General features: G+C 38.8%; 1 protein-coding gene across 1 annotated transcript; it reads right to left on the bottom strand.

Annotated features, from left to right (window-relative positions):
* Window positions 1-4,346: 4,346 nt before the first annotated feature.
* Window positions 4,347-23,629, bottom strand: LOC100015202 (low affinity immunoglobulin gamma Fc region receptor II-like). Its single transcript, XM_007480652.3, has 7 exons — window positions 23,415-23,629; window positions 20,238-20,258; window positions 18,123-18,377; window positions 11,154-11,408; window positions 9,585-9,695; window positions 6,175-6,206; window positions 4,347-6,008 (listed from the first exon to the last, which is right to left on the bottom strand). The coding sequence occupies exons 1-7, from the start codon at window positions 23,488-23,490 to the stop codon at window positions 5,916-5,918; spliced, it is 843 nt and encodes a 280-aa protein (XP_007480714.1). The 5' UTR covers window positions 23,491-23,629; the 3' UTR covers window positions 4,347-5,915.
* Window positions 23,630-24,078: the final 449 nt, after the last annotated feature.

Below are 24,078 nucleotides of genomic sequence, written 5' to 3'. Positions count from 1 at the left end.
GGAAGGGGATGGAATATAAGGGATGGTAAAATGGGGAAGTGGTTGCCAGAAGCAAAACACTTTTGAGGATGGACAGGATGAAAGGAGAGAGAGAGAGAGAGAGAGAGAGAGTGAGAGAGAGAGAGAGAGAGAGAGAGAGAGAGAGAGAAAATAGGATGGAACATAAAACACAGCAATTAAATGGAAAATTAGTTTTGCAAATGTCTCTAATGAAGCCCTCATTTCTCAAATGCATAGATAAATGAGTCAAACATATAAGAATAGAAGTCATTCCCAAACTGATAAAAGGTTTGAAGGATATGAACAGGCTGTTCTCAAAGTAATTAAAGTTATCTGTAATTATGTGAAAAAAAAAGGTTGTATAGTTAGAAATTCTTGAACCCCTAAAACTACATTACCCAAAGTTCCTTTCTGTATTACCTAGAATCCTTTTCCCTTTTCCTGCATCCTATCATTTTGCATGATGTTATTTAAGTAGGCTGTAACTCCTCCCACTCTCTCTCTTACTTGCCACCGGCTGAGTTCAGGTATTTCCTTTTACTTTAGTTATTATTAATAAAACTTTTTAAATATAATAATTAGTTATTGAATATTAATTTAAAAACCCACAAGGTCTAACTCTATTAATTAGAGAAATACAAATTAAAACAACTCTGAGGTATCATCCCATACCTATCAGATTGGTTATTATGATAGAAAAAAAATGACAGAAGTTAGAAGGGATATGGGAAAATTCAACCATTCTAAAGAGCAATTTAAATCAATGCCCAAAGAATGGTAAAACAGTATATACTCTGATCTAGCAATAGCATTACTAGGTCTGTATCCCAAAGAGACCCCCCCAAAAAAAGATCTACATGTACAAAAAATATTTATAGCAACTCTTTTTATGGTGACAAAGAAGTGAAAAGTGAGGGGATGCCTATCAATTGGGGAATGGCCGAGTAAGTTGTAGCATATGGTTATAATGGAATACTATTGTGCTATAAGAAATGATGAGCAGGAGGATTTTTTTTTAAAATCCTGGAAAGACCCATATGAAGTGATACATAGCAAAGTAAGTAGAACCAGGACAATTACATAGTAATAATAATTTTGTATTATGAACAACTGTGAATAATTTATTCTGAGCTATACACAACCCCAAAGGATTCATAATGAAAAACACCAGCTGCTTACAGAGAAAGAACTGACCATGCCAAGTGGTAGGTCAGAAATTATACTTCATAGACACAGCCTTTGAAGAACCAGAGTGTCACCTATTGATGTATTTCCCAATGGGCTCTTGGAGTTCTCCAGTTATCCCAGGCTCCCTAGGGTAGCAAGCCTCACCTAGGCTTACATTCTCTGGACAGATGTTTCTAGGCAGGGAGAATCTCCCTTATGTCACTGAAATTTCACCATGTAAGCAATTCAGCCACACTTCTTTCCTTCTCCCCTTAATGCCTCTTCCCTTAAGGGTCATGATAAAGAAGTCATCTTTCCATCAGGACACACTCCCTTGGGAGGAGTGATGGCAAGAAGAGGAACAAAAGCTAAACATGCCTTAGGTTAGGACAGTGATTCTCCAAGTGTGATCCAGGGACCACATAAATGAAAAATTTTAAATGAAGATGAAATAATTAATGTCAAGGAAAACAACAGGAAAACAAGTATTGTAAAACTGTAATGGGAATGGGGAATTTGGGTAAATCTTGCACAGAGATTAAAGAGGATGAGACTTGAGATAAGGGATTAACAACCTCATGCCTTTAATAAGGATGAAAGTAAATAAAAACACTTTGTACTTGAAAGATCGACTGTACAACTGCAAGATAGGAGAGACATGTATAAACAGCAATTCATATGAAAAAGGCCTGGAGTTCAGTGGACTTCAATTTCTATGTAAACCAGCAATGTTCTGTGACAGGGATGGGAGTATGCTGGAACCAGCTCATACTGTCTCAGGAGAGTCGATTGTTAAATTTTCAGCATAAGTATTTACACCTCAGAAATTGACAAATACTATAAAAAAAGGCTTGCCTTATTGTTTTATTGATTGTCTAGATTTAAGAAAGTGATGGATAAAATGATAGGGCAATAAAGTCATAGAATAAAGTGAATAGAATGTTTGACCTGGACTCAGGCTTATCTTGAGTCCAAATCTGGCTTCAGATATTTACTAGCTGGGTGACCCAGGCAATTAACTGAACCTTGTTTGCCTCAGTTTCCTCATATGTCAAATGACTTAAAGAAGGAAATGGGAAAACACTCCAGTATCTTTCCCAAGAAAACTCCTAGTGGGGTCACACAAAAAGTTGGACTCGTCAAAACAACAGTAAAATTTAAAATTTGAAGTGTGATTTTTTTTTTATAGAGTGCTGGTTGTTAAACATTTGCCACCACACCCTTGAATGGAGGAAAGGAAAGGAGAAAAGTAATTGAATAATATCCAAATTTTGGAAGATATTCTAAATTCTGCTCTAATTAGATCACATTTGAAGTATTATGTTCAATTCTGTGTGCTACATTTTAGGCAAGATTGACAAGCTAGAACATATGCAGAGGAGAACAATCAGTGTAATAAGGAAACTCAAAAACTGTGCCCCAAAGGATCAATTGGATTTTTTTTAAAGCTTTTAAAAGAGGTTTGGGAGTTTGGGGGGACTTAGTATCTGACTTAAGTGTCTGAAAGGTCATCATGTGGAAAGGAATTAAGTTTGATTTTCTTTTTTTACTTCTCTGACCCTGAGTGAGAAGTGCTCCCCAGTCCACTGGAGCTTCTTTAGGGACTGAGAATTGCACAATTACAGTAAGGTCAAACAGTAATGCCAAAAGTTAGAAGTCTTTTTATTGGCACAAGGGAAAGCTTGAGGGCTAAGGGGATACACAAATATGTGAGCAGAAAGAAAAAGGCAGGGCAGCAAGGGAAGACTGGTTTCTAGATTACTGCAGGAGAAGAAAATGGATTCAATAATGGTCTTCCAAAGAAGTGAAGCCTTTGGTCTTGGCCTTCCCAGCTTTTACTCTCTGGTCTTTACTTTTAATCATTGTGGGAAACTGCCTGGAGATCATCTCCTCCCCAAAAGCTCTGACTCTGACCACCAGACTTTCCTGTCTTGGCAGCCCCTCCTCCCTTCCACCCAGAACCCTAGTGAGATCTAAGCTGTCTTTATCCTTCCCGACCTACTCTCTAATTGTGAATAAGTATTTCCTCTCAGTTAAGCTAGCTTACTTTAATTCCTCACTGTCAACTCTCCCCTTATGCTGAGTTCTGTTACCTGATGGTAGCCTGCCTTTCCTTTTACTGCACCTTGGAATCCCTAACCTTACTTGAACTCAACTCAGACATCTCAAGTCCTCAGATATGGCAGATCACAAGAGATGTGGTGTAGGATCAGGCAAGGAGGTCCAGAGAGTAGGCAAACAAGATGATCTTCATGTACCACCCAAGACTACTCAAATCAGTCCTGAGCACAGGTAGATATTTTCCTGTCCTAGCTGGAGAAGTCAGTCCTACTCCAATACTCGCTGCTCCCTCTAGGCAGCAGCATACACTACCAAATGTTGAAAGCTCACTTCAAAAGCTGCTCTCAACACAGAGTAGAGATGGGGATAATGAGAGTGTGAAAGGTGAGGAAGGAGTCAGAGGAAGCACTCCCTCCCCTCAGTCCCAGGGGATGCTGAGGGGTTGGGCATGTGAGGAACAGAAAACCAAGGATTTGGTCCTGTGGATTCTCCTTTTCTTTTCTCATCATAGTTCACTTTATACAAAAATCAAGACACAGCTTGAGCCAACCCCAAGTCTTATCCTTCCATTGGTTATGGGTATGGAGATCCTATCCATCCTAGCCTTATCCTCCATAGAGTAAGAAAATAGAGAGCAGGTCAATGCAGAAAGTTAGTTGTTGCTTCTCTGTTTCTCTATTCCAAGGGATTCTATAACTCTTTTGTGTATGTGATGCACCCCTTTGGCAGTGTGGCAAAGCCAAAGGGCCCTTCCCAACATCATGTTTTTAAAAAAAATAAATTGTGGGTTAGCTAGGTGGCTCAATGGATAGAAAGCCAGTCCTAGAGACTAGAGAGGTCCTGGATTCAAATGTGACTTCAAGACATTTCATAGCTGTGTGACCATGGACAAGTCATTTAACCTCCATTGCCTAGCTCAACACTCTTTTCCCATAGAGCCAATACTTAGTATTGATTCTAAGATGGAAGGTAAGGGTTTAAAAAAATAATTAAAGAACTTGCTAAAATAGCAATTAAATGGTAATGAAAATAAGATACAACTTTTTTCTTTATTCAAGCACTCAGCACTCATTGGGGTTGAATGTCCTAATAGTGAAGAAGAGTCTTGGACAGGCTAATGAGTTGGTAACATTGCTTTATTATATGTGGGATCACAGAATGTTAGAGCTAGAAGAGATGTTAGGGATCATATAGAACAACTCCCCTCCTTTTACAGATGACTAAACTGAAATAAGTCCTAAGTGGCAGCTCTGGGAATTGCTAGAAGAACTGAATTTGGTATCAGGAGAGGCTTAGGTTTGAATTCTGCCACTGCCACTTATTAGTTTATTGTGAGCATGGCAAGTCATGTCAGCAATATATATTTGTTTTTCCATCTGTAAAATAGAAGTAATTATTGGTAAGATCAAATGAGACCTTGTAACTTAGTATGAGCCAAAGGAATCAATCACAGTATGATTTCAGAGATTAACTGTAAAGGTACTAAAACAAGTTAATTAAGAACATGAGGTCGAGAAGGCTTCCTAACATCACTTTCATGAATTAAACATACATTCTGAAGACTCGGAATGTATATCTCTCAACTTATCCCTTGCAGAGACTGGGGGAAGTGAGTGGGAGAGGAAAAGAAGCGCTGTCCCTGGATGAAGAAGCCAGAGATAATAGCCTCCTGATACACAGTAGGTGCTAAATGAAGATTACTGAATTGACTTGAGATCATCTAGTAAAACCCTCTATTTGGCAGATGGAGAACCTGAGGCTCAGCCAGCTGAGCTGACTTGCTGATGTCATGTTACTAGTAAGTAGAAGAGGCATTGTTTGAACTCAGGTTTCTCCTGCTTCATCACCCAAGAGGCCTTTGATCCCTCTAGTCCTACTCATTCCCTCTACCCTGAGCAAAGAGAGCAGAGCCCAGCCAGAACAGCAGCACTAAACCCTAGGCAAACAGGGCCTGTCCAGAAAAGAGTGATAACAAGGGATGCTCCCTGCCTCCTTTCCATGATACTCCTTCACCCTGGATGCTTTGCTTACCTCCTGCTTAGGGGGAGGCCAGATCCACATGGAATGTCTAGACCTTTAGCATCAAGGACTCTCTTCTAGCAATGGGGTTTTTATGGCATTGCTGAATGTCACTTGATGGTTCTGGGCATTTCCTTCTCTTTAGATTCCCTAAATCATCTCCTTTCTAAAACTTTAAGGGAAAGCACAGTTAGAGATGACTGATGTATGGGGCTCATTTCAACCTGAAGCAGTGAGGACTGTTGAGGAGATCCTTTAAGATCATCCTCACCTGAGGGGAGCCATGCTCAAGCACCTCCTGCCCCAACTCCATCAGAACCAAGGCCTGCCCTAGTGAGGGAGCAGTCTCAAGAGGAGCTGGAAATTCCTCTAAAGGGAAACAGATGTTTTGGATTGTCCAAAGTATTGTGCAAAAGTCATTCAGGGTATTAAATCATCCAGATTGGGCAGCATAGACAAGCAGTGTAAACACTGGCAATCAATTGCCTTTGATGCTTTTAATGCAGTGTAGAAATCATGCAGACATCTGCAAAAGAGATTTTCAAAACCATTTTCCTTGAATGACAAAGTTGACCAAGGAAGCAGCTGGTCCCCAGTCTTAGGTCTACCAGGTCTTAGGTCAACCTGGTACTGGAGGGAGCAAGCAGGATAGAACCACTATGGGAGGGCTAGAGGTGATTCTGATAACTTGGGCATCCACATTCTTCCTCCTTATAGGTATCTGTGTACTTTAAAAGCGAATAGGAGACCGGATTCTCCACCTAAAGGAAACAGAGAGATGTGGAAGAATTGGATCAGTGGTGGGTAGGTGACGTATGTAGAGCAGGATAGAGAGAACATACGTGATACATAATATGTTCTATTAAAGAAAGGGGAGAACAGTATTGGGTGGGATAAATGGGGAGGCAGCTGAGATATTGTACTCACCTCTTTCTTTTTTATCTCTTCAGAAATACTGACTGTGGAGAAAAAGAAAAGTTGTCAAGTCCAATCATTGCTATATTAAAGGGTTTATAAAGTGCTGGGGATACTGTTACTGTTGCTGCTAGTTGTATGGATAAGACACAGCCAAAAAGTAACCCAATCTTCTATTTAAAAAAAAAAGGTCAACATCCAGAACCAGCATAAGGCCACAGAAGGTAGACAGCAGGATGTTTGAAAGCCTTTGGCCAAGGAAAGGAAAGTGGAGCCACAAGTGAGGGTGGGAAGCCCAGTGGGTCTCTTGGCTCCTGTACGTGTCACCAGGTTGGCATTTTCTCTCCCATAAGCTCCTTATCTGACCATGACATCTCTGTTGAGCAGTTGCTTGGTCTGAGCCAGCAAAAGGGAGAATCAGATCTAGAAATGTTCTCATTCTCTAGCTTTCTTTCTCTCCCTCACTCTCTCTCTTTACTAATTAATGCCTATAAATCTGGTGATGAGAATCCAGGTCAGTTGAAACTGCCCTGATATTCTAAAATCAGAGGGCAAAATAGAAATCAAAAGAGTTCACTGATCACTTCCTGAAAGACACTCCAAAAAGATAACTACCAAGAATATTATAGTCAAATTCCAAAACTCCCAGGTCAAGCAGAAAATATTGCAAGCAGCCAGAAAGAAAGAATTCATATATTTTGGAGCCATAGTCAGATTAACACAAGACTTAGTAGCTTCTAGGTTAAAGGATTGGAGAGCCTGGAATATGATGCTCCAAAAGGCTGGAACTTCAACCAAGAATCACTTACCCAGCAAAATAGCATAATCCTTCAGGGGGGAAAAATGGGTATTCAGTGAAATAAGAGGACTTTCAAACATTTCTGATGAAAAGACTAGAGTTGAATGGAAAATATGACTCTCAAATACAATACTTAAGAGAATCATGAAAAGGGGAAACAGGAAAGGAAAATCAAAACATTCAATAAGGTTAAACTGTGCATATCCCTACATGGGGAAATGATTCTTATAATACCAAGAAACTTTGTCATTATTAGGGCAGTTATGAGTATACATAATCAGAGGGCAAGGGTGTGAGCTGAATATGGTGAAATGATAAAAAAAAATTAAATTAAGGCATGAGAAAGGAATACATTGGCAAAAGGGGAAGAGGAAAATAAAATGGGGTAAATTATTGCACATAAAGGAGGCATGAAGGAACCAGTGGAGGGGAAGATGGGGGAGGTGGGGAGGAGCCTTTGTGAACCTTATTGTCATCAGTGGCTCAATGAGGGAAGAACATACACTATCAGTTGGAAAGCTATCTTATCCTACACCAAGGTAGGAGGAGAAATGGATAAGAGGGATAGTAGGGCTGATAGGAGAGATGGCAAAAAGAAGTGGAGGTTAGAAATTAAACAAGAATAAACAGAATAGAAAATAATACACAGTAATAATAATGGTGCAAAATTTTTACAAGTCTCTCTAATAAAGGCTTCATTTCACAAATACATAGATAAATGAGTTGAATATATGAGAATACAAGTCATTCCCTAGTAATAAATGGTCAAAAGACAAGAACAAGATAATTAAAGTTCCCTATTATCATGCAAAAAATGTTCTAAATCCCTATTTTTTGGAGAAATAAAAATTGAAATATCTCTGAGTTACCACCCCACACCTATGATTGGCTATTACAGAAAAGGAACATGACAGAACTTGGAAGGGATATGAGAAAGCTGGGACACAAAGGCACTGCTGGGGAGTTGTGAACTGAGAGCAACTTGAGCCTATGCCCAAAGGGCTTAAAATAATAAGTTGCCTTTGATCCAGCAATACCGTGACTAAGTTTGTATACCAGAGATATTTAAAAAAAAGAAAGAAAGAAAGAAAAGAAAAGGGGAAGGACCTATCTGTACAAAAATATTTAAAGAAGCTGTTTTTAGGGGGCTAAAATTTTGGAAAGTGAGAGGATACCCATCAATTGGGGAATGGCTGAGTAAGTTATAGTACATGGTAGTAATGGAATACTATTGTTCTGTAATAAATGACAATCAGGAGGATCTCAGAAAAACCTGGAAAGACACAAACTGAAACAGAGTAAAATAAGCAGAACCAGAAGAACATTATACAGTGACAGGACTACTTTACAATGAACAGCTGTGAATACCTTCTATTCTCAGTGATACAATGATACAAAACTATCCCAAAGGATTCATGATAAAAATTGTCATCTATTTCCAGAGGAAAAGAACTCTGTCTGAATCCAAATAAAAGTAAGCATTTTTCACTTTCTTGCTTTTTTCCTATTTGAGTTTCCTCCCATAAAAAGAATAATATGCAAAAATATTGTACATGATTGCACATTTCAAATCTGTATGAGATTTCTTGCCATCTCAAGGGGGTGGGAGGAGAGAGAGAAGAGAATTTGAGACTCAATAACTGTTTTTACATGTAATTGGGGAAAAAATAAATTAAAAAATGTTAAATTCAAGACCCAACAGTAGTTAAGCCACTACCACCTCCCAGATATACCCCTCCCTCTCCTAATCCTATTGTCAGAAGTCCAGGGCTCTCACCCTCCCTGAGAGTTTGCCTTTAAACCTTCTAGTTCTCAGGTTACTTAGGGAAACCTAGTTGGAAGCATGAGGAGAAAGAGAAAGATAGCTAAATGTAATGAAGGAGGCCAGATTAGGAATTGGAAGACTTGTGCAACCTCTGCCCCTTTCTGCGACCAGATTAGGAATTGGAAGACTTGTGCTACCTCTGCCCCTTTCTGCTTTCACGACCACAGATGAGCCACCTCACCTTTCTAGGCTTCCATTTATTCAGCAATAAAGTTTGGTGACTCTGCTACATGACCTTGCAAAATCCCCTCTCAATCCTAGGAAACTTCAAACATTGCTTTCTCATGTCTACCATCCTATCCACATTCTGTCCTTCACTAAGGGCACCATTGAAGAATTCCTTTGGGGTAAACTGTACCGAAGAAAAAAGAAGTGGTCATTTGTAAAGAAGGAGAGTTATCCAATAACAAGAATTCCCATAACTAAGTGGAATAGCTAGAGGGGTGTCTAAGAGGTCACTTGATTTAGATCTTTGTGTCTTTCCCTGACTACTTTTATCCCTGTGTCTGTTTCTTACTATTTTTCTCATCATATCTTTGTTTCTCCATCAAGTTGGGTTTTTCAAGTGATAAACTGTGGTTTTTTTTTATTTGTTAGCTGTGTAAAACACCTTTTCTAAGTGCCCTTCTATGGCATCTGTGGGGTAAAAGAACTCCACAGTTGTGTTAAAGAATCTCACTGTTATACCTATCTAGGCCAGGGAAAAGATGACACCATCCAGGGTCTGGGGAAGAACAGTGACATGATCTTGGCCAAGAAGAGAGCTTATTACATAAGAAACCAAGGGAAACCACACACCTGTTTTCCTGTGTCTCTTGTAGTAGTACACGGCAACAGCAGCAATCAGAGCAATCACAACCACCTGGGCCAATATTATTGTCAATCCTCTTATGATGTGCCTGTTCCCTTCTGATTTGGAGAGAAACAGATCTCAGGAGACACAGTACTTCTTTTCTACCTCTACCCCCTCCTTACCCTCCACCATTGCTACCTGGCCCAATCAGCCTTGCCCTAGGGCAGGCCCCTCTTCTCCTGTACTCCTCCCTTATCTTTAGTTGCCAAGCACCCCTCCTGGTCTCAGCCTCCTGGCTTTCCTGATTTCCTTCATGTCTCAGTTCAAATCCCACCTTCTGCAAGAAGCCTTTCTCAATCACCCTCAATTCTATTACCTTCCCTCTAAGATTACAAATCTCCCATTGACTCTTTATATATCTTGTTTGAATATTGTCTCTCTCATTAGATTATAAATTCCTTAAAGTAGGGACTATTTTTTCTTTCTTTCTATCCACAGAGTTTAGCATAGTAATAATGTAATATAGTATATAATAAGTTAGATGATTGTATGTTTATTATTGATAACATTGTTGATTTGATCCAGTTCCTTCACCATATTTTTTAAACGCTTACTTTACCTTGGCTCCAAGGCAGAAGAGTGGTAAGGGCTAGGCAATGGGGGTCAAATGACTTACACAGGGTCACACTGCTGGGAAATGTTTGAGGCCAGATTTTAACCTAGGACCTCCCATCTCTAGGTCTGGCTCTCAATCCACTGAGCTACCCAGCTGCCTCCCTCCTTCACCATATTGACAGAGGTCTTAACTCATTGCCAGGCAGAAGTTTCCCTGAACCCAAAGAGTCAAAAGAAAGGAACACTCCTAAGGCTTCTCTTATATGGAGAGACCAATTGCACAGACTTACAATTTCTACCTGGATATAGAAGTATCCTGAAGGAGAAGGCCTAGGAGATGATAAAGGATAAATTGGGAGGTTCTACAATAAGGTATGTATCTGTAGGATCTTCTCTCCCTATTTAGGGGATCTCATTGGGGTAAGCTCTTCAAGAATTATCCAAGCTATCTTCTAAAAGCTCATCACCTGGGACCTGTAGTCTCCAAAGGAGGTGATCCCAGAGAAACTGGATCTCGGGCTATGACTGCTAAAACAGACACCCACCTGGCCTGATTATTACATAGTGTGACTGCCCTGATTCTCCCTGGATCTTTAGCTCAACTGTAATACTAGGAAAGGTGACATGGCATAGTATATTGAGTGCTGGGCTTGGAACAAGGAGAAGGTCTCTCTAAGCTCAATGTGCTTACCTCTAAAGTGAATGATAATAATAGTTATAATAATGTTTATGGGTTTTTTGTTGTGTTCAAATGAATGTATGCAAAGTGCTCCATAAACCTCAAAGTGCTGCATCAATGTCACTTGTTCCTATTATCTCTGCTTGGGATTTCTTGGGATCAGTGTCACTTATTTCTGTTATCTCTGTCTAGAATTTACTTGTCCTCCTCCTAGAACCACATAATCTCAATTCCAGTTGTCCATCTCTTCCCCTCAAATGCTTTGGGCAAGTTCTCTTACCTTGGACAGTGATCATGACACTTTTAGATGTATGGAGAACACGTCCCATTTGCCCTGCACAATAGTAGGATCCACTGTGAGTAAGGTTCACTTGAGGAATAATGTAGTCGAAATAATGATAACCATACTTTAAGGCTTTGTCATTATGGTAGTATGTGACTTTATATAGAGGTTTGCTCTTCCAACTGTGGCACCTCAGCATTGTAGAATCACCTTCCATGAATACCAAGCTCTCCACTTGGAGCAGCAACCAATCTGAAAGACACATGCAAAAAGCATTGGCTCAGAACATTTCAGTTTCTCCTAGAGCTATGGGCCATCTAAGACTTGCTACCAATACCAAGGACAAAGAAAAGTAGACGCTGATTCTGAACAGTGATTCTGATCTCTGAACTTAGCATAAGGACAGGCATAATGCCATCTGAGCTCAAATCTTCCCACAGATAATCCAAAGAGCTCACCATGTGTCAGAACTCAATAAATGGATTCTAGTCAGAAGGAAGAAAATAATGGCAGGGGGTGGGAGGAAGGCAGGTAAGGTAAACATGAGGGGAACTTGGGGGAATTAAAGAATTAGAGAGAAGAAAAAAAGTCTAAACTTCTAGAGAATGGAAGATTGTTCGTGTAACATAAAAATGACCACCTACTCAAATGGCAAACCTAGAGTCAGAAAGTGAGAGAAGAAAGCTTTTGTTCTTTCTCATGCGAAAGAGCAAGTGCCCTAATGTAGCAAACGCAATGTTCAGGTGCAGAAACAAACATCATATAGGTTCTTGACCAAGAATGCCTCCTTCCTTTGTCTTGGGGCTGGGACTTACAATCTAGGTGTAAAGTCTACCCCAATTACAAAACAGCAAGTCCCATAGCATGAACTCATCAGGAGCTCCCACTTGGGAGGGGTACGGCTATAGAGAGGTAACCATGTCCTTGGGAGTGACTCCCTTAGTTTTGAAAGGTTTGAGGAGACTGTTTTCCTTGTTTCTTGAGCCATAACAGGACATCCTTGAAGTGAAGCAAGGGTTCTCCCAACTCACTGGGCCTATGGCAATAGCAAGATTTCCTTGAAATTTTATTCTGCAAGCCTAAGCAGACTTTTATGCCTGATGGGGGGAGTAGGATGGATGTCCATCCTGAGAAGAACACACTAACTCTTTTATTCCCCACAATCTGGAACCTTAACCCTCAGTCTGCAAGGATGCTAGTAGTATATGATAAACTGTCCATGGAACTCCCCTGTTCCCCATTGCCTCTATAATAAAATACATATTTGTTTAGCTTTTAAAGTCCTTTATAACCCAACCAGCCTCTCTGGATATCACTCTCCCTTTCCTTGGGTTGAACCACACAGCCATACTGACATTCTCTCTGTTCCTCCCAAGCTAATACCTTTAGATCCCAACTCCATGCTTTTCCACTGGCCATCTCTAATTCTCTACCCTTATCCCCTCCCCCTGGTCCTACACTACTTCCTTACCTCTGCCTCATAAAGTTTCTTTCTTCTTACACGATGCATCTCAGATAATATCTTCTACATGAAGCCTTTTCTGATTCTTTCAACTGTTAGCAGCCTTCTTCTCAAAGCACCTTCTCTAAATTTGTAGTTATCTTTATTTTTATACTGTATATATATATATATTTTTATATGTACTTGTTATCTCCTCCATTAGAGTATAAGCTCTTTGTGATTAAGAATTGTTTCATTCTATATGATTGTATTTCCAATTTTTATTACATGGTAAGCCTTTAACTTGATGATTGGTTAAATGTAGATCCCTAGTCTTCTGGTCACTTGGGAGGGAGTTTTAGAAACTTCCTGACAAAAATGTGTTGTGAAAATAGACTGAACAAAGGCCGGGGTGGAGCCAAGATGGTGGAGAAAAGTCAAAGAACTGTAAAATAATGCCTCAAATCAAATTCTGGAGCAGTGGAACCCACCAAAAAAAATGGAATAAAGCACAATTTCCTCCCCAAAACAACTTAGAAGACTGGCAGAAAAGCTCTATCACAAAGGGATAGGAGTACAAAACAGACTAGCACACTTTACAAACCCTGTGTAACTCAAACAAGACAGGCCTCCTTGTATAAAATGCTTATGGGGTCCCAGTTCAAAAGTCCTTTGATCTATCTGAGTAAAATGCATATAAAATTTTTCCTAACAGTTCCTCTAGTTTTATACCTTCTTCATTTTTTTGTTGGAGTTTTCTGCTACAAAAGAACTAATTTGGAAAACTGTTTTAAAGGATTTCAATTGTTATTATCTCAGAGAGGGAGGCTATGAGGGAGAAGATTTGGGTCTCAAAAAATGTTTTTAAAAGAGTGCTAAAATTATTTCTACATGTAATTGAGGGAAAAAATATCAATTTTTAAAAAATTAATAAACAACATATTCAAAGAGTGGTCATCATTCTCAGGGTGGTTGCATACCAAAAATTAAGAACTGATTCAAAATTAGAAAAAGTATAAATAGACATAATGGGCAATATTAATCTTTAAAAGCACCCAAAACCACATGATTATGTGTTTTTTAGAAACAGGTCCATTGAGGGAAACTTATAACAAGACTTGCTAAACTCATGCCTCAGAAGAACAACAGTGAAAAAAGTATTAAAATAAGACTTCCACGGCCAAGATGGTAGAATAAGGAATGGCTTGAGCTCACCCAAATTTACCTCCAAACAGCTACACGGCAGTACCAATGAAAGACAGTGAAGCACGGTTTCAACTAAAGAAAATATAAAGGGACAGCAGGAAGAACCCATCTCACTGGGGTAAAAGGGAAGAGTAGTGGAGCCCACAATGTGGAAAGCAGCAGCCCAGCACATACAGAGAAGTAGCCCAGTGTATGCAGATGTGCAACCCAGCACATGCTGAAGAGCATAAGGAACAATATTGTGCTCACAGCACATGAAGGAGCTGGCAGCTGAGGAGCAGAATCCAACTCAATTCATTGGACATGGGAACCAGAGGAACCCAGGGATACTACCTCCTCCACCCTGAGAATTGACTTAAACTTCAACATATAGGCAAGGTCATGAAAAAGAGTAAAAGTTGAGCATAAATTATCTCATATAAGAGGCAGGTAAGAATCAATACAATGGAGGGGAATTTGGGAAAGGAGAATAATTCTTAAACCTTACTCTCATCAGAAATGGTGCAATGGAGGAAAAATATCCATACTTAGCTATAGAAACCTATCTTACCCTATAGAGAAATAATAATAAGAGGAGGGAGAGTGAACTTAGAGAGGTAATAGTCAGAATCAAAAACATTTGTGGAGAGGGAAAGGCTAAAAGGAAAGGAAGAGAAGAATATATGGGGGAAATAGAGTAATTATAACTATGAATATGAATAGAATGATCTCACCATAAAATGGAAGAAGATAGCAGATTGTATCAAAAATCAGAATCCTACAATCAATAAATTTAAAGCAAAGAGATACCTATAGAGTAAAGGTAAAGGGCTAGAGTAGAACCTATTATACTTCAGCTAAAGTTAAAAAAAAGCAGGGATAGTAATTATGATCTCAGACAAAGAAAAGCAAAAATTGATCTAATAAAAATAGATAAGAAAGGAAATCACATTTTGAAAAAACATACCATAAACATGAAGTAATATTAGTATAAATATATCTGGACCAAATGGCATTGCATCCAAAGGAGAAGTTATTTAAGTTACAAGAGGCTAAAGACAATAAAATGACATAAATTGAGGATATTAACCTTTCCCTCTCAGAATTAGACAAATCAAATTAAAAAAAAAACAGAAATTAAGGAGGTGAAAAGAATTTTAGAAAAGTTAGATTTGATAGACCTCTGGAGAAAGCTGAATAAGAAGAAATATACCTTTTCTCAACAATACATGGCACCTTCACAAAAATTAATCCTATAATAAGACATATAAGTCATACAAACAAATTTATAAAAGCAAAAATATTAAATGCCTCCTCAGACCATAATGTCATAAAAATTATACTAAACAAAAAACAAAAAATGAGTTGGAAGTTAAGTAATTTTATCTTAAAGAATGAGTGGGTCAAAGAACAAATTATAGAAACATTCAACAATTTCATTAAAGAGAATGACAACAAGAAGACAATATACCAAAATTTGGTGGATATAGCAAAAACAGTACTTAGGGGAAAATTTATATCTAAATGCTTACATCAATAAAATAAAGAACAAATCAATGAACTGGGTATGCAATTAAAAAAACACTATAAAAAGAACACATTTTAAATTTCCAAATAAATACCAAATTAGAAATCCTGACAATATAAAGGAGAAATGAATAATATTGAAAGTAAGAAAACTATTGAACTAATAAATAAAATAAATAGCTGGTTTTATGGTTTTTTAGTAGGAGCTGTTTTGCCCAACTATATGCCAATACATCTGTCAATATAAGTGAAAGACATAAATATTTATAAATTGCCAAGATTAACAAAAGAGAAAATAAAATACTTACACAACCCCATTTCAGAAAAAGAAATTGAAACAGCCATCATAATATTCTAAAAAAAGGCATAGGGCTATATGAATTCATAAACGAATTCTACCAAACATTTAAGGAACAATTAATTTCTAATAAGATATACCCTATTTGGGAAAATAGATAAAGAAGGAAATTCTACCAAATTCCTTTCATGATATAAACATGGTATTGATATATCTAAACCAGGAATAGAAAAAAAGAGAAAGAAAATTATAAATCAATCTCCCTAATGAATATTGATACAAAAATTTTAAATAAAATACTAGCAAATATATTCCAACAATATATCACAAGTATCATACACTATGACAAAGTAGGTTTTATACTAGGAATGTAGGGATGGTTCAATATTAGTAAAACTAACAGCATTAATTGACCATGTCAACAACAAACCCACAGAAACCTTATGATTATCTTAATAAATGCAGACAAAGCTTTTGACAAAATACCTCACCCATTCCAAAAAATCTAAGAAAACACTAGAAATAAATGGAACATTTCTCAAAAAGAAATGTTAACTTACAGCAATAAGAAAAGAAGAAGAAATTGAAGGAATTAGAAAAGGCAATGAGGAAACAAAGTTACCGAATGTCTTTACAAATGATATGATAGTATATATTTAGATAATCCTAGAGAACCAGCCTGAAAATTAATTGAAACAATTAACAACTTTAGCAAAGTTGCAGGATATGAAACAATGCCATATAAATCATTAGTTTTTCTATATGATACCAATATAGTCCAACAGCAAGAGGAAGAGAAACCCCATTTATTGAAAGCTGTGGACTATTTGGTAGTCTACTTACCAAGACAAACCCAGGAACTATATGCTCACAACTACAAAACACTTTTCACACAAATTAAATCAGCTCCAAATAATTGAGAAAGCATTCATTACTCATGTGTAGGTTGAGCTAATATAATAATGAAAATGACAATTCTACCTAAATTAATTCACCTATTCAGTGCCATACCAATTAAACTACCCAAAAATTATTTATAGAACTAGAAAAAGTAATAATAAAGTTCATTGGGAAGAATAAAAGGCCAAGAATATTAAGGGAATTAATGAAAAATGTGAAGGAAGTTGTTATAACTGTATCAAATCTCAAACTGTTTTATAAAGTGGCACCCATCAAAACAATCTGGAATTGGCTGAGAAATAGAGTAATGGATCAGTGGAATATATTAAGCATTGAACACATGGTAGTAAATGACCAGAGTAAACTAGTGTTTGACAAACCCAAAGATCCAAGTTTTTTGAAGAATCAGTACTCAACAAAAACTGCTGGGAAAACTAGAGAACAGTATGGCAGAAACTAGGTATAGACCAATACAGCACACCACATACCAAGGTAAAGTCAAAAATGGATAAATAATGTAGAATTAAAAGTGAAACTGTAAACAAATTAGGAGAGAACAAAAAAATTCTGTCAGCTCTATGGCTAAGGAAAGAATTTATGTCCAAACAAGACATAGAGAACATTATAAAAGCAAAACAGAAAACTTTTACTACATTAAATTAAAAAGGTCTTAGGGGACAGCTGGGTAGCTCAGTGGATTGAGAGCCAGGCCTAGAGACGGGAGGTCCTAGGTTCAAATTTGGCCTCAGACACTTCCCAGCTGTGTGACCCTGGGCAAGTCACTTGACCTCCATTGCCTAGCCCTTACTACACTTCTGCCTTGGAGCCAATACACAGTATTGAGTCCAAGATGGAAGGTAAGGGTTTAAAAAAAAATTTAAAAAGGTCTTGCGCAAACAAAACCAATGGAACCCAGATTAGAAGGGAAACAACAAATGGGGAAAAAAATTATAGCAAGTATATCTGATAAAGACCTCATTTCTCAAATATATAGAGAACTGAGTCAAATTTATAAGAATACAAAGGATTTACCAATTGACAAATGTTCAAAGGATATGAATAAATGATTCTCAGATGAAAAAAATTAAAATTATCTTTAGTCATATAAAAAATGCTCCATGTTACTATTGATAAGAGAAATGCAAATAAAAAGAATTCTGAGGTAAGATGGTAATCTTACATCCATCAGGCTGATTAATATGACAAAAAGGGAAAATGATAAATGTTGAGGGCATGTGGAAAAATTGGGACTATTTCACTGTTGGTGGTTCTGGGGACTGATACAACCATTCTGTAGAGCACCTTTTGTCATATTACCTACTGTCTCAGGGAGGGAAAAAGGTCAAAGGGTGGGAAGAAGAGAGAGAATAAAGATCACAAAATGTTAGAAAATGAGTATTAAAATTTTATTTACATGTAATCTGGAAAAAATCATAAAAATTTTAAAATAAGGCGAATGAAAATAGGAGATTTCTCAGGACCTCTTCCACCCAATACCCTAGACATTAATTCTGCCCATAAATAGGATCCGTCCTTGTCCAGGCTATATTGTAAGAAAATTGCAACTCTTTCCCTCCCACTCCACCTTTCCTCAGTCTCCTAATTCTTCACTCACCACTAGTGACTTGTAGTCGCACAGGGTTGCTGAGGGAAGTTTGTTCTGTCCGGCATTGGTATTCACCACTGTCCTTCAAGTTGAGAGCAGGAATGGTATAGGATTCCTGGTTGATGGAGATAGGTGATCCATTGTGGAACCATTCAGTGGAGTCATGTCCAGGGGTTTGCAACCCTTCACATTTCAAAGTCACATTGTCCTCTCGGAGCACATTGACCCATGGGGGTTCCAGTGTCAATAATGCCTTTGGAGGACCTGATGAGAGGAGAGAGGAGAGGGGAATGAAAAAAAAAGTATCCAGAGTCCAAGAAGAGGTACAAAATACCAGGTGTGAGGGGAAGACAATTAGTCATTCCTAATCAGATGGGAGTTGATCATAGGGCAGGAGCATTTGATTCTCCAATTGAAGAAGGGCCAAAAGAATGAGAGGCCAACTCCTCATTGTTTAGACACTAATTAGTAATGTCTTGGAATGTCTGAGAGAGGGCTGAATAATGAGCTTTCAAAATTACATTTAATGATCCAAGATGCTGATTTTCTTTGATTTTGATCACTAAGAGAGATCACTGATCAATTAATTTATTGATTATGCTTGCCTGATCAACAAATTGATTTTCCTACCTGAAACCCAGGCTCCCAGAAATTTTAATCATCATAATCCCCAACAATTACTTTAGTTTCTGAGACATCATAGATACAATAAATACTTGTTGACTTGATTTGACTTGGCCCAAACAGCACATACTCATTTAGAGATCACTTGGGGGCAGGAGAAAGGATGCTAACTATGAATTCAAAAATCTTGGGCTCAAGTTCTGGTTAGCCACTTACTAGTTTCATGACCTTGGACAACTCAGTTAACATTTTTTGGACTCATTTTCTTCACCCGCAAAATAAGGAAGCTGGACAAGATGACATCTAAATTCCCTTCCAGCCTTGATCCAGGACCATAAAATATATAACAACTTCATAGCAACCATACACATAAAACAGACATGACATGGGGAAGTGGAGATGAGAAGTAAACATCTATTATGTGCCAGGCACTGCACTAAGTATTTTACACTATTCTCTCATCTGTACCTAAATCATAAGATTTAGAGCTGAAAAGGACTGTAGTCCAACTTTCTCATTTTTCAAATGAGAAAACCCAGGTCTGGAGATGTTCAATGACAAGGTCAAATGGGGAAAAAGCAAACTTTTCTTTCTATGGAGCAGGTAGTGAAATGCACATGACTTAATGGAAGAAACAGAGATAGATACAAATACTGCTCACAGAGAAACATGGAGAAATCCTCAAGGAAACCAGTCCTTTTTGGAGGGTATATGCTTGCTGTGGCTTTGCAAGAGTCTGAAAACCAAATTTCTTGGGGCCAGCTAGGTGATGCATTGGATAGTGCACTGAGCCTGGAGTCAGGAAGACGTGGGTTCAAATCCTAGCTTAGATAATTATTAGCTGTATGACCCTGGATAAATCACATAATCCCAATTTGTCTCAGTTCTTCATCTGTAAAATGAGTTTATACTGGAGAAGGAAATGGTAAACCATTTCAGTATCTTTGCCAGGAAGAGTTGGACAGGACTAAATGACTGAACAGGAGCAAGTTCTTAGAGGTGACAGTGAGGGCTGAAGTAGAGGAAGAGGGTTGAATCTCCAAGGCTAAAAAGGAGAACTAATACTCTTGGGCTGAAGGTTCTGGAAGAAGAATGTTATCTCAGTAACAGTTGCCACTTACTGACCTCAAAGCCTCAGTTCCCCACTAATTGGGTGGGGTACATGCCTCCAGCTCTAGTCAGGACACTAGCTACCAATCCTCCAGAACTATGCTGGCAAACCTATGGCATGTGTGCCAGATGGAGCTGCTCTCATCCCCCTCCCCACACGTACCTGAGGACCTTTCTCTCATCACCCACCCCTATGCTCAGCCTCCCAATGGGAGCGCTTCCTCCCTCCCCTGTCTGGGGTAAGGCTGGGGACTCATATGTAGCATGATGGACTCAGTCTCTAAAAAGTTTATCATCACTACTCTAGAACATTCTGAGATGTCGGTGTTAGGGGTTGGTGGTGGGGTGGGGAGAAAAAAAAAAGAAGCCAAACCTGAATAAAGAACTTACCATTACTCTTCACAGCTGGAGCTGCAAGAGACCAAAAAGCAAGCATCAGACCAGGGCAGTAAACCCAGGGGCAGGGCAGTCATCACAAGGAACTACCACTACCCAGGGAACTACAAAGAGAACCAGAGAAACCAGACCCCAAGGACAGATGTTCTTTGTCTGGTCTTTACCCAATATTCCGCAGAACTGGCTGGAATAATTGTGATTGAGGGACCCCTCCCAGCAGCCCCCTCTCCACTCCACAAAGAAAGAAAATAACCTATTGCCTGCTGTGACACCTGAAATTCTACCATTAGAGACATTTTTATAACATAATGTTTTGTTCCCTTTGAAAATGCCAACATCTGCCCACCTGAGTGTGAATGACTTTATTAAATTAAATCCTTTCTTGAGAGTAGGTTTTAAGGTAAAAGTGACCATGAACAGGGGAAACAAGAAAGAAAGAAGTCTCTGGGGTTACCCCAATCCCTGAACTCACTATCTGATTGTGCTGCTTCTTTTTAAAATTATCTATTTTTAACATTCTTTCTTAATTCTTAATTAGTTCTTAATTCTCTTCCTCCCTCCTGCCCTTCCTCCATTTGTTGAGAAGGCAAGAAATGAGATATCAATTATCCATGTGAAATTATGTAAAATATATTTCCATACTATTGACTAAGCTTCTTAAAAACTATGAAGGGATATTGGGGAGGGATGTCTCCTAAAGAGGTGGGCGTAACTGCTGTTTAGCCAAGTGATATAGTACACAGAGCACTGGACCTAGGCAAGAAGTACTGAGTTCAGAACTAGACGTCAGACCCTTATTAGCTTTGTGACCCTGAGCAGGTCTCTTAACTACTCTCTGCCTCAGTTTCCTCATCTGTTATATAGGGATAAAAATAGTACCTGTATCATAAGGTTGCTGTGAAAATCAAATGAGATAATATTTATAGAGCATTTTAGGAACCTTAAAGTGCTATCTAAATGCTGGCTCTTATGATTATTATTAATGAAGAGGGGGAACTGGATCTCTGACTGAACAGAGAAACAAGGTTAGGGGTGTTTAGACATTCAGAGCATTTTTAAAGAGTCAAAGTATAAGAAAATCAGAACTCCCCACCCCATGCAGACAGATAGATAGAGTATGATGCTATGAGAAAAGCATGTCCCTGCAATGAATTGACAATGGGAAGAATTGCTGACATCCCAGTGTCTTGGACAGAGACAGTCCTCTGAAAGTCAGGAAACATGGCAGTGTGATGGCATTTATTAAGTCCTGATGGAACACAGGCTCTGTAATTTAAAAATTATGTAACTTTCAGCTAATCGTCAAAACCTTTTTAGGTCCAAATTTCATTTACAAAATAAGAAAATTATATGAGACAGTTTCTCTTTTTGGCTCTAAGTTCTATTCTATCCTTTGCTCTCTCTCCCTTATTTTCATAGTCAAACATTGTCCAATATCCAGCCTAAGGATTTCACTGCTTAGATCCTATTACTGAAGGATGTTTAGGGATAGTGAAGTCCCCAGGTCACTGAGCTGAATCAAAAGGTGACTGGGATGCAGAGCGAGAGGAGCAGAACCAGGAGAACATTGTACACAGAGACTAATACACTGTGGTATAATCGAACATAATGGACTTCTCCATTAGTGGCGGTGGAATGTCCCTGAACAACTTGCAGGGATCCAGGAGAAAAAAACACCATTCATAAGCAAAGGATAAACTATGGGAGTGGAAACACCGAGAAAAAGCAACTGCCTGAATACAGAGGTTGAGGGGACATGACAGAGGACAGACTCTAAATGAACACTCTAATGCAAATACTATCAACAAAGCAATGGGTTCAAATCAAGAAAACATCTAATGCCCAGTGGACTTACGCGTCGGCTATGGGGGGTGGGGGGGAGGAAAAGAAAATGATCTATGTCTTTAACGAATAATGCTTGGAAATGATCAAATAAAATATATTTAAAAAAAAAAGGTGACTGGACTTGAGATAGCTATAAAACATCCAGGAATCCAGAATGAGCCACATGACATTTTGGGAGAATGAGAGGAGAGCTGCCATGCTCCACTATGGGCAAATCTGGAGCTTGGTGGGGTAGGAGAGACACACTCAGTATACCTCATCTGAATTTATGATTTGACCTGGAGATGACTCCCCAAGAAAAAAGGGAGAATGAGGAATTTGCCCCCAAACCGGAGGCATGGGCATGATCTAGTAGATGCAGGATTGACTTTGGGATCAGAAGACCTGAGTTCAGATAATGGTACTGTTATCTGTGTCACTTTGGGCAAATCATTTAGATTCTATGGCCTTGACTTTTTGTTATTTTGTTTTTCATTAAAAATAGGAGAAAGAAGGAGAGGCATCTATCTCAGTGATGTCTGACTCCAAATCTTTGATCTAGGGCCACAGCTTGGAGCTTAAAACTGCACAAAGTTTTGGAGACACCCTGAATACATATCCTACCTCACCACCACCTTCTATTCCAGATAGCATCTATATCTATATCTATATCTATATCTATATCTATATCTATATATATGTTAAGAAAATAAAAAACAATTATCTTAATTATTCAAGCCTCATAATCATCTAATCCTGAATGACTGAAATTAGGGTTCTATCTGTTCCTCCCTTTTCTTGGATAAGCACTTCCCTTTCCTCAAGAAGGAAAGCCAACTTTAGGCACAGGAGAGAGAGCAAACTGTAGATTGAATGATTTGAGCAACAGAGGGAGGAAAGCCTCAACCACTTCCTGACTGAAGCAATTTAATTCCTCTGGAGCTATTGAAATAGAAACATCTAGAGAGATCTAACACTGAGTTGTTCTCAACCATTTTATACCATAGCGTGGGTCACGTTCTCAAAAGGCCAAGGTATGAGAGAAAAGAAAAAATTTCAGGGTCCCTGTTGGGAAGAAGACACCTAACAAAAGCCAATTTTTACTTAGTCTAGAGCAGTCTGTAAGAAGCAGCATTGTCAGCACGGCACACTGTCCAGCAACTTGAACAACTACTCCATGTCCTGATTCTAAAGAATTGGTTTGGCTTAACCCCCTCCTACTCTCCACCTTCTCTTCATCTTCCCCACTCACACTTTCCTCCAAAGTCAGGCTCCCAAAATGATGCCCGAGTTAGAAATAAGTCCTTTATCTGTACCCCTATTTTCTTCCCCATTAAGCTCACTCACCTAGGCACAACAGCCCTGCCCACAGCAGCACAGAGCTGAAGGTGGTGACAGGCTGGGGCACCCATGATTCCCCCATAGCAGCCAGGGGATGCCAGGAGTAAACTCCAAGCAGCACAGAGATTCAGAAAAGAGCAGCACACACCAGTCCCACCAACTCCAGCAGAGTCCACTCCTGAGGACATGTAAACACTCCTTCTAAAAGAAGAAGTGAGCATTGATCTTCTACATCAGAATCTCCTCCCCTCCAGCCCCTTTGTGTGACCCTCCTCCCACTAGATTCCCCTTTCTCTCTGCTTCTTCCCTCTTTGCCAGTTGAATGCAGAGTTTCCTGGACAAGGACCCACATAGCTAGAACAAACTGATTACACAAATCTAAATTCAGAGCAAACGAATTATCCCATTCTGGCCTCCTTGGAACTCAGGCAAGAAGGAGGAGGAGGAGGAGTCATTGTTGTCATTGATGTTGTTTTGTTTAATTGAATTTTAAAAATGAGAAATACAGGGTGGCACCCAAGTGATCACCAAAATTTCTTACAACTCAAAATCTTTGATCCAGGGTCACAGTTTTGAGCTTAAAACTGCACTAACAGTATAAGTATAGTTAGATAGATAGATAGATAGATAGATAGATAGATAGATAGATAGATAGATAGATAGATAGATA

This window comes from Monodelphis domestica, chromosome 2 (assembly GCF_027887165.1).
Source record: "Monodelphis domestica isolate mMonDom1 chromosome 2, mMonDom1.pri, whole genome shotgun sequence".
In the NCBI taxonomy this organism is placed as follows: Eukaryota; Metazoa; Chordata; class Mammalia; order Didelphimorphia; family Didelphidae; genus Monodelphis; species Monodelphis domestica.
This window is presented reverse-complemented; position numbering and strand designations above follow the sequence as displayed.

Coding starts and splice junctions, on each gene's coding strand:
- LOC100015202 (XM_007480652.3), bottom strand. CDS start 23,490: ATGGGGGAATCATGGGTGCCCCAGCCTGTCACCACCTTCAGCTCTGTG. Junction 18,378..20,237: donor TCCAGCTGTGAAGAGTAATG/GTAAGTTCTTTA, acceptor TCCTCTCATCAG/GTCCTCCAAAGGCATTATTG. Junction 6,009..6,174: donor AAGAGATAAAAAAGAAAGAG/GTGAGTACAATA, acceptor TGTTTCCTTTAG/GTGGAGAATCCGGTCTCCTA.